The following is an 11,683-nucleotide window of genomic DNA, read 5'->3' as shown; positions in this document are numbered from 1 at the left end:
AAAAACAAACATACACAGACTTACAGTTTTGACTTTTCTGTTTGTTTATCTGTGTCATTGTAAACAAGAAAGACACATTTCAAAAACTTGATCTTCTAAAAATTCCTCCTATGACCACTAGGTGGATCCACTTTGCAAAATGACTTTTATTCATTTTTAAGATGCATTCGGTTTTCTCTCAACTTACCTTGATGTATTATCAGTTTAAGTGTGCACTTTTTTTTGCAATTTAATCTTTCAATTATCAATTCTTAAACATGTCTTTTCTCCACAGTAAGACCACATTTTGACACAAAAATGAAAAAAAGTGTTTCTATTAAGCATATTTTTTCAAATAAGCCTCTTTCTATTTTTAATTTACTCGACTGTTCAGTAGCAGTATGCATACTTATTACCAGCAGTCTTAACTGGAAGCATCTTATTTTTTTCTTAAGACAAGCAGCATCTGTCTTTTAGTGTGTTGCTGCCCTCTACCTGGGAAACAATATTACAGTCTGAATAATCTGTGTGTATTCTACTCTGTTTCATGTAAATTGATCTTTAGATAGGATTAGATGATATTCGTCCCACTAAGGGCAACTCTAGGCCATCAGCTCAGCAGCATTTACAAGAACAGAGCATCTATGGTGAGCTGCCACCCAAGCAGCACTCAGAGAATAAAAAAATCAACTTTCTTTTAAAATTATATATATATATATATATATATATATATATATATATATATATATATATATATATATATATATATAGACTTGCTGTTGGTGCATCAGAACATTAGCTGTTCTGTAAATGATGCAAACACCAGCTGTAATAGATTGCATTTTGTTTTGAAATACCTGAATGTTTTTGAAGTTGCTTGAACTTTAAAAAGTAACCATTGGGAACCCCAGAATGAATTCACTGAATTATATATATATATAAAATTCAGTGAATTCATTTTATTTTTATTTATTTTATATATTTTTATATGTTTTTTTCTTTTTCCAAAAGGCTTTTTAAGAAGATCTGAAAAATGTTAAAACAGCTGTGTAAGAAAGGTCAATGATTCCAGAAAAATGCAAGATACTGAACTTAACGAAATGCTTGAATTAGGATGTTTTGATACTCCCAGGAGATGCGCAGAATGCAGTGTCCAAATAAATCACAACAAAGTACTGAAACAGATGAACATTTTACTACAATAAAACATACCAGACAAAATAAAAAGAATGAATAAGCTGTTAAGTGAGGATCTATGTGGGCCGGTGATTGTCCAGGTGATTTTCAGAGATTACAGGATTTGATAGGGAAATGATTTGTATTAAAACTCACTAGCTTTTCTTTGTTGATATGCCAGTGTAACACAATAAAATGAAATAAAACAACTCACTTGATCTAACAAAAGTGATGTGTAGACAACCTGATAGGACAACTTCAAACTTCACAGAAAATCTTACACTTAGTTGATTTATTTAAAAATAAAAAAAATACATTTTTACCCAAAAGGTTTGGTAAAGACAAATCCAAAAGTCACTATTAGATGCACATGTTTTCATTTATTCTGTGACATTTTAAACTCTAACCTGATGGAGATTTTGATGGAACAGGACCATGAATTGCTAGAGATGCACTACGTATGCAGAATCTGCGTTATTGCTCATTTCAGTCAGATTCTGAAGAGTCAGAGGAGCTAGAGGAGGAAGATGACGAAGCATGTTTCCTCTTTTTTAATCTCTTCTTGTGATGCTTTCCATGCTCCTTTTTGGTCTTTTTGCTTTTCTTCTTGTGACCATCTTTCTTCTTCTTGCGCCTCTCTTCTTGGTCTGAAGCCGAATGGGATCTGCTGCGTTTCTTCCGCTTTTTGTGGGCGTCTTCTTCAGTTGAAGATGAACTAGATCTGGAGAGAGAGAGACAAAAAAAAAATGGATGGACTATCCCTTTAAATCAACACAACTAAACCTACCTCTGTTTCAATGTTTCAAAAGGGAGTAAAATCGTACAAAATGTAATCATAGTGAAAAATCAGCTTTTCATTAGTTTGGAAAGACTTATTTTATCGAGCAGATGGTGGAAACAGGGTTAATACCTCTGTGCTACCATTCCAGCTTGATTTACTAAAAGGTTTGTTTACAGAAAAACCTGGTGTGCAAACCAAATTGTTTCTGTTAAACAACAATAAGAGTACTGGTACCGGAATTTTGCACACGGTCGTTGATGCACATGTGATAACGATCACAGAACTGGGAGGTGTAGATACAAGAACAGTAACTTAGGACACGCAATAGAATTCATTAAACATGAGGCAGTAATTCAGCTGCTTTTGCGTCCATATTTTGCTCAACTGAGAGGCAGGTGGAAACTGACACGACTAAAGCAAAAATGCCTGTAGTCATTTCAATAAGACAAGTACCATTAAAAGAAAAATAAAGTACACAACGGCTTTGAAATAGAGCAGAAACTGTATTATCTAACTTCCAGCAATTTTACACAACAGTAAAGCAAAACCACAGAATGAAAACAAATTAAGAGGAGTTCAGTTCTCTATTGCATTAGATAAATGTTAAAAGACAAAGTAAATAAAAATCACCTTTTTCTTGACTTTCTGTCCTTGCTCTTCTTCCTTTTACGCCTCTTTTTTCTTTCATCATCATCATCGGAAGCTAAAGCACAAGAATCAAAGACCACATTGGATCAATTTTTCAATCACTCAAAAGCAGATCAATGATTCTGCTTTTATTGAATGCAAGGAAACTTATGGAATTTGTATTTAACTCTAAAAAATTACATACTTCACAAAAAAGAAAGAAGAGAATTCAGATCTGACCTTTCTGATGCTGACCCCTCCTTCCTAGCTTCTCTCTGCTGGGAGGAACAGGGATGTCGTCTTCACTCTCCTCTGTGCTGGTGCTGCTTACGTCCAGAACTATGTCTTTCTGGGGGTCAACTCGCACAAAGTTTCGACACTCGAATGTTAAATGACCCGCTGAGGAACAGAATTAGTGAGATTTGTTCATAAATGAAGATATTTATATTGCTGAAATGTTAAAACTATACAGTATTAATTAAATTAATACTAATATCTAAAAAAAGCCCCAAAATGTTTTTTAATCTGCCGCTGTAACTACACATTACAAAGCATTGCATTTTCTGAAAAATATATAATTAGGTCAAAGCTGTTTGACTGTCTCTAACAAAAAAACAACAACAACTATAGCCCTTTAACAGCCATAGCAAACAGAAATCACAATTACTTTAAGACAAAATTATTGATATAAAAAAGAAGATTACTAAAATTATTCTGCAACAGCAGCAACCCACGTTATATACCTATAGATATGTCAATGTATGTTTGGCACTAATTTTGCATTGTGTGCAAAACAAGTATATATTGAATTATTAAGCTAAACTAAATTAAACTAAACTAAAATGTGCATAACAGATAAACTGATAACACTAAATCTAAAACCCATAGCGAAAAATAAACAAATACTAACCGTATCCACACTTTTTACATCCAGCCCTGATATTGTCCTTATTTGGTCCTAGAATATAACATAAAGACGCATGTTTCAACAAAATATGATGTTAAATATATACTGAGATCGAAGTAGGATTATTATTAGAGACCAGTAAAGTTATAAATTTAAAAAAAAGAAAAGTAGGTATGGTGGCACACTCGGCGCTTAAGCTATTACAGCTTTATAGTTTTAACACTTTTTAACTGTACGCCTGGTCTTTGTTTGTATATATATAAACAAAACAAAAAAATACAGTAAATTGGAATTTTTCATGGATACATTGCAGTTTACATTTGTAGCTAGTAAAGAGCCGGCGTTGATGTATTTCTTCACCAACAAACCTGAATAACAAACATAAAATGTCAAACCTGGCACAGCCATTGATCTTCACACGACGAAAAAAGTACAAAAAATTAAAAAATAAGTTCAGCGCGAGCCAAAACAGTCCTGGAGGAAAATATCGTCGTCCGGAAACATTTGTTCTGGAAATTACTGCGTTCCACCTTATCTTGTTCTTGTGTCCTCAGTCACAGACCAGCGGCTCGGTGTCGCCCCCACGTGGATGGAAGTTGTATTTGAACAAATTCCTCTGTATGATGTTTTTCAAGCTTTTCCTCTTTCAAACATCAATAAACAGGAAAAACCTAACTGGGATGAATCTGTATTCTTTGCTTCCTATACATTTAAAAGTAAATACATCAACCAGGAACAGAATACTGCTTAATTAAAACAAAAAATATATATACACATTAAAACAATTGAAAACTTGATGCTTAATTTGAGTTCACCACTTTACTTTTTTAAAACCAAAAAGTATTTCTGTATCATTTCAGACCTTCCTGATCACTTTAAATGGCAAACGTATAGTTGCAGGGATTAATTGAAGACATTCCGGGTTAGAGTCACGGATGGAAATTGTAGACAGATGTGAGGCCTCCAGACATGCTGTCATTTGTCTGTGGCTGCGGTACAAGATCACTGACGCACACCATTTCCAGCTTTTGATTACACTGTATGGCTCAGGAACTGCCAGAATAAGTGCAACATTTTTCTGCATTGAAACTATTAGGGCTGCACAATCGAATCGTTCTTATAACAGATAGGCCCCATGACTGAAGAGGACGGAGGAGACTTAAACCTTAAACAAAGCTTTGATCTTGTGCTTATCACATTGCTTAGCTCATATTAGAACAGAAATTTGTAAAAATAAATAAATAAAGCATTCAAATTTAATCACAATAGTCAAAACAAACTAAATTAAAAATCAAAATAGTATGACGAAGTTACATCTAATAATACTACCGTACTCTCTTTAAGAACATCTTACATTTACTTTATCTTTGAAAAAACTTTCTCCTATTTTACTTACATTTTGACTAAAGTTCAAGCAACATTTGGTTTACTTTGTCTTTAAATTATATTACATTTTATTGATTCTAGATCTTTTTTTTCCAAGACTATCAACACGCATTTTTTTACCCAAATCTGCACAATATTTCCACTTCACAACAATGTCTCAAGTAAAATGTTGGTGTCCAGAATATCTTCTTTAGGTAACGCCTTTTTACATTTTAAAAGACACCAATGCAAACCTGCAACTAATTCATTTGGGCTGAGCATTCAAATTTAATTATGCAAAACTCACAGGTCAAAGGTGTATAGTATTATCTATGTTCACTTAAAACCTCAGGTGACAGGTTAAAGGCTCTGTATTATTTCAAAAAAAATTACCACCTTAGAAGGGAAATTCCTTACGAACATTTCAGAAAAAAATGTCAAATCAATAAACATTTGTTAAGTTACACTGCAAAAATTTTCTTCCGAAACTAAAGTCCTGTTTCAGGCAAAGTGTTATATAACATTTTGCAGTTATAATCTTTCTCTTCCAAGAAGCCCGACTAATTTAATACCTTGAGTAGATTGTTTTGTCTGATTGAATCAATCTTCAAAAAAAAAAAAAAAAAAATTAAAAATAGTAACGCGATAATAAAGCAAATTTTTTGAACGTATTTTGCTATAAATATAATCTGAACAAAATGTGTAACAGGCTGTATTTGGTTTCCACGTCAAAAATATAAAGCAAAGCTATTTTTAAGTTGCTATTTGGCTCCTGTTATGTTGTAAGGAGCTGACTTTTACATCTATCTGGTTTACAATAATAAATACATTTAATGTATATGTGAAATGTGTCTTATCTGAATGCAAATTAGTTCATGGATCATATTTGATTAACATGTTATGACGTATGATATAATGACATGCAAAAACACAGACATAGAAAGAAAGCGGCAAAATAAAACAGTAGGCACGGTAATTCATTTGAATACATTTCATTGAATTATGTCAAAATGCATAAGATCCTCAGAAATCATTTCATTACCAGCTGTGATGAATCACAGCTTTCTAATATTGTCAGTTTATGAAAAAAAAGTTTAAAATAAGAAGACAGCGAAATCAACTTTACAAGAAACCAGATCAAAATATGTTTCCAGTTTAGCAGCAAGCTTTTAGATTCATTTTTTACATCTTTGTGACACACGCAGCAGACCTAGACCTAAACTGTGGCTGAGCATGAAGTACTCTGTTGATTTCTAGAAACTTCTTTCTTTAAACAGAATGTTGTGTCATCCAGTATTATGTTACACACATGCTGACTGTGAGAACTGAGATGATGACAGCAAAAATATTAGAGTAAACAAACAAGCCATGTGTACTAAAATGATAAAATACTCAGAAGTTAAAGTAATCTACAGTGTTTCTTAGATAACTGGTAATCATTTCCTATTTTGTTGCACCGGCAGTAAGAGTATTAGATGAAGCAGGTCTTCTTCAGATTGCTGGACACCTGTACAAGTCTAACCACAAATTGACAATTAAAAAACATGTAAAACATGATATTAAAATGAAACATAATGACTTGTAGTACTACTTCTGCATGTATAGGTGTCATCAGATCCCAAATCTAACACAATTTGTAGTTGCTGCCTAGGAGGGGCTGTAAAAAAAAGTATAAAAATGTTGTACAAGTTTTTTAAACTGGGTTACTCCTTCCTCTATATGGCACTAATATTTTTTTCAAATAAAAAGGAAGAGAAAACAACTTACTAAATCTTAATGTTATTGTTTTTGTTCATCTATCGGAATCTTCTTCAGATAATTTACTAGCAGAGGGGCACTTCTGGTTATGAAATCCCCAAAATGATCAAAGCTCATTTACATAGTGACAGTTGTAGATTTGCAGATCACCAACAAAAGGTTAAAGCTGCTGTGTTTAAAGGTCACTGGTCTAGTTAGTGGTTTATTCAAAGCCTCATTGAAACCAGTTCCTACAGGTCCCTGGGTGGTCCAGTACGAGTTTCAAGAAATGTCAGCCACACGCCTTACTGGTTGTTACTGGTTGTTTGCACAATCCCAACTGTCATTTTGTCAGTAACAATAGAAAGGCCCTGTACTGTCTGAAAGGGATAAGCTGTCCATTTGAACGCTGTTCCCTTTGTACAGTACAGCTCAGCACCTGGAGGACATCGAGGACACTGCACGGGATGTTTTTGGACAGGGGCTTTGCTTGGAAAATAAACTTCTGTCTGACCTCAAGCGCCAGGAGTCTCCTGACTTCACCACCTGACACAATGTTCCTGCCACAGCACAGGCATCATGCCTGGGTGGCCACGTTGGAAAACGGAATTCCTTTTAGCTTTGCTCAAGAGGGCAAACAAAAGCCATAAGGAAGAGGCTAAAATTGGACTATTTTATGAGCAAATTCATCATTTTAATACCCAGTTTCACTCAAAACCCCACTGATCCTACTGCTAGCCCTATTCTATGCTGCTTCCTGACTTTTCCAAGTTCTTGAGATATAAAATTGACCTGTTTTTACTGATGCCACTCTTTTTTACTTTTGCTCTCTCCTAGTTCTCTTGTTGGTGCTCCCTGACAATGATTTGTGTGTGTGTGTGTGTGTCTTTCATATGAGGGCTCTTTGATGTAAAGGAGATCTGTAAAGAGTTTAGCTAAGTTGGAGGTCAGGAATTTAAGGTAGGCACACAACAAACTGTTACTGGTGATAAAAATAGGAGTGTGAGGATTTTTTTACCAGAAGCCTTGGTTTTCTTTCCTCTTATTTAGCCCTGATGTCCCACTTTAACTCCTCTGAAAACAGTTCAGTCACTTCCTGCAGCCAACTACAAAGCATGAACCTTTGTGAGCTGCTGTCAGCCGTGCACCTCAAAAGACAGAGAGCATTTGTTGTATAGTAAAGAGAAACGTAAAGGGCAGTGTGGACAGGGAAATGGGCCAGCTTTCTGATTTGATAGATGTTTCTGATGCAAACACTGAAAGTAGGTTTCCACAAATCTGCTTCACTCTTAAACAAAATGGAGTCAAGGCTACAAACAGTTATAGTGGATGAAAATGATATTTTGCCCAACATGAGATATTAATGACTTTTTCCCGATACTGTAGGGGTGAGATAGTTGGGCAATAACTGTTGCAGAACAGGTTTTAAGAGGCAGATTGTAATCGTTTAGTTTTTAGATTCTCATGTCAGAAAACCAGAAATGAAAAGGTAGAGCACCAGGAGGAGAAAGGTTTGACAGAGGAATGTGGGAGAATTTTTAATTCTTGGAAGGGATTGGAAGCACAAAAATGATTCTGACTGTACTTTACTTTGGATGTGGCTGCACAGGTGAGTCAGAATTTTGTATTTGAGAAGTTGCTAAGGCAATAAACAAAGCCAAAAGTCATTAATTTAACGAGTGAATAAAATATCACCTGTAACAAGCTTTACTCTTTGGCATAAAAGCAAAGGCTTATGTGCAATTAACATGCTACTGGAGACTCAACCTGAATTTAGATGCAGTTTATTTTTAAAAACACATAACTCCTGTCATGTTAAGGCAATACCATTACAAAGTTGCTTGTTTTATCCACACAGGTAAAGAGAGACAAAAATCCTGGAGTTGACACATACGCTGTACCATAATAAAACGGCATCAACTTCAAACGCAAGCCTGTCTCTACCACCACTACCTATGTGCCTACACAGTAAGGCTGTGGGTGAAGTTGTTCCCACATAAATACATTCATAAACTGAGCTGGCCCATTCAGAGACAATGGCTGCACTGCACCGTTCCATCTCAGACTTTGATACAGAAGTAGCATGAAAAAAAAATCTTGCACAAAATGAATGAACCTGTAAAAAATCCAACTCAGGGGAATGACTTGCTCACAGTCATGGCTAATGAGCTAAATGTTACATGTCCAAGTCTAATTTTATTGTCAAAGGATGTTTCTGCTGTAAAGAGATAGTCTCTTCAGTTGCTTTATGGTTGTTTACTTTATTGATCCATCCATCTTCCACCGCTTATCCGGCTTATTGCCGGGGCAGCAGTCTAAGCAAAGATGCCCAAATTTCCCTCGCCCTGGCCACTTCCTCCAGGTCCTCTGGGGGGACCCCGAGGCGTTCCCAGGCCAGCAGAGAGACGTAGTCTCTCCAGCATGTCCTGGGTCTTCCCCGTGGCCTTCGCCCAGTGGGACATGCCCGGAACGGCTCCCCAGGGAGGCGTCCAGGAGGCATCCGGTCTTATTGATGAACTCACACAATATTATGAAAAAGTTTAGGATCAGAGTTTTTGTTTTAAGATCTGTTTGTCAGGTGGGAAAGCTCACCTGAACTCTGGTTCAATTTAAAAAAGCGTATTCAGGTCCACATGACAACAAAGCTCTTGAATCAATTGCAAGTGAATTTTGATGCAGCAAGAAAGCACTCAGAGTACAGTGCACTGTGACATGCATTTCAAGAGTGGAAAAACAGCTAAGAACATGCATTACAAGAAAGGGAAAAAAAACTGTTCATTCACATTCTTTCTATGGGCATGCTGCAGGCGTCAGGTCGTAGCAAACACTTATACAACACATAAGGGTGAAGTAGGTGAGATTCAGGTGTGTCATATAGATTTTTTTCCGTTTTTCAACCTCCCTAACCCTACGAACTGTGCAGGGAGCTTGTTACTGCTGTTCAAGTGAAAGGTGGGCACCCACCCACACAGCTAGGCTCTTGGAAATCAGAAAATGCGATATTCAGAGTGGAGTTTTTGTGGGTGCTCTACGGGCGCCCTAAATGGGCACTTACATATCACCTGCACACCTGTGTGTGAGGCATTTGCAAGCAGTCAGTAAGAGGCTGGAGCACGCATCTTACTAAAGACTGAAGTGTAGTGTTAGGACACCATATGACAGCATGACCCGTACGACATCATAAGTGCCTGTAGCTGACATTATCTTACAAATACAGCATTGCCCCACTTGTTCGCTTTTTTACAATTCGCGATTTTGTGTATTCGCAGATCTTTTTTCAGTCATATGACTACTGCAGTTCATCACAAATACTTAGCTCAAGACGCTTGAGACTTTTGCATTTGCTGCGGGGCACGAGGGAGCGGAGATGAAGAGCACGTTGGCCCGTCGGCTTCCCAGACGGCTGCTTAGTAATATTTTACAGCTATTTCCACCGGTTCCTGAATTGCTATAGCCAAGGTTTGTGCCCCTGTACGGAGAAATTGCATCAGCTGACACAGAAGTGGACGGAAAATATCCTGAAACCCTGAGGAAGATAAACGCTGAGAGAAGCCAAATTATCATCCGAAGCAGGTGTCTAATATGAATGAAAGGTGAAGAAGTTTCTAATATGAATGAAAACTTCTTCACCTTCTGGAAGAAGATGACCTAACTGATGAAGGATGAAGCATGGGCTCCTGGTTTTAAGGAACAGTGACACACTCCTAATTTGCGTTATAAAGTGGGCTTCAGTACAGTCTATTGCTCTAAAGAAAAAAAAATAACTGTTGAGCAATAGTCCAATGTTCTTTAATAAATGTATCCAAAGCATCAAAAATGTTTCACAAGGGTTTTGATGAGTTAGGATCGCTGATAGACGTTCTTCTGCTGCGGGGGTGGAAGGTGGTTCTCCGTATTCACGCGTTCAGCGTTGTTGCGAGGGTCTCTCGTCCCTAACCCCCGCGAATAAGGGAGGAATACTGTACTTCACAATACACTTGCCAAACACATGACAATGGAACATTGCATTTTCATCACGTTGGCTGCATGAGCTTAAAGGAAATGTAAGACAACCCTGCACTCCATTTAGGATGCAGCTCCACGTCTCCACAACCCTCAACTGGATCAGATAACCCAAAAACCTTTTGTGTCAACCCCTGTATGTGACTAAACAATTAGATGAAGTGGAAGCAGGTACCTGGCAGCAGCAGAGCATGTGTCGAAGCTCCCAGCATCTGGGAATGAGAGGAAGGTGAGATGGTCCAGAAGTTACCTGCAAGGAAAAACATTTTTTTATGATATTTTGTTCACATAAAACTTGGACTGACATTGGTGAGACCAATGGCTGCTGGCAGAGGACACCAAAAGTTATGCCAAAGATGAATTACAGTGTTAAATAAGGCATCAAGTAAACTCCAATAGTCGCAACACTCATGTATCCTAAAGGAGTTGAAGTCTAGAAGTGAGGCTGGAGAGGGTTAAGCAAACAGCCCATAACATATATTCAAGTGCAGTATTCCACAATCTAATTCCAGTTAATTAAATCCATCTGAGCAACCAATCCACAGAGAAATCTAAGAGCATGATCCATGAGCTAATCCAGGTATGGTTAACGTAAACAGTGCCAGAGCCAGAGAACTGGTAGAGGGACTGTCGTGGGGTTCTCTTAAGAAGTCCAGAAAAAACAGGAAAACGTAAACTTGTAGGCAAGCCAGGTGAGATTTCAAAGGGTTACCCCCCCCCCCCCCCCTTTTAATAGAGTCTTTGGGACATACAAAAAAACATAAAGCAGGGATGAGGGCAAAAAAACCATACATATTTTTCTGACTTCAGATCACTTCACCTGCCTTGTGTGCATGCGCACGTGCACATGCATCGGTCTCTGCCATTGTGAGCATGAGGTACCTATATACCTTTTTTTGCCACTCCCACCTAATTAGGCATTCTAATCAGAAGAAACAATTATTTGATTTAAGGCAATACCTTAATTTCTCAGAATTATTTCATACTTCATTTAACAATATATTTCACCTTCATTTAATTTCACAATCATTTCAACCACAATTAATTCCCCTAAACTATATAGTAAAAACAAAAACAAAAAACAAACAGGTTAAATTAGAAACAGCTGT

General features: G+C 36.9%; 1 protein-coding gene across 3 annotated transcripts; it reads right to left on the bottom strand.

The window, feature by feature from the left end:
• Positions 1-1,152: 1,152 nt before the first annotated feature.
• srek1ip1 (SREK1 interacting protein 1) lies at positions 1,153-11,455 on the bottom strand. 3 transcript variants are annotated; one of them, XM_020702337.2, is made up of 6 exons: positions 11,395-11,455; positions 10,750-10,824; positions 3,474-3,521; positions 2,804-2,962; positions 2,567-2,639; positions 1,153-1,876 (listed from the first exon to the last, which is right to left on the bottom strand). In XM_020702337.2, exons 1-6 carry the CDS (start codon positions 11,447-11,449, stop codon positions 1,642-1,644), a joined length of 645 nt encoding a protein of 214 aa, XP_020557996.1. In that variant the 5' UTR covers positions 11,450-11,455; the 3' UTR covers positions 1,153-1,641. The 3 variants fall into 3 exon arrangements, with proteins under 3 accessions (XP_020557996.1, XP_020557998.1, XP_004067926.1); XM_020702339.2 differs by having other exon boundaries at positions 11,367-11,402; XM_004067878.4 differs by lacking the exons at positions 10,750-10,824; positions 11,395-11,455 and adding an exon at positions 3,866-4,036.
• Positions 11,456-11,683: the final 228 nt, after the last annotated feature.

The sequence above is a fragment of the Oryzias latipes genome, chromosome 4, assembly GCF_002234675.1.
Source record: "Oryzias latipes chromosome 4, ASM223467v1".
Classification (NCBI taxonomy): Eukaryota; Metazoa; Chordata; class Actinopteri; order Beloniformes; family Adrianichthyidae; genus Oryzias; species Oryzias latipes.
Note: the sequence above shows the minus strand (reverse complement) of the source record. Positions and strands in the feature narration are given on the sequence as shown.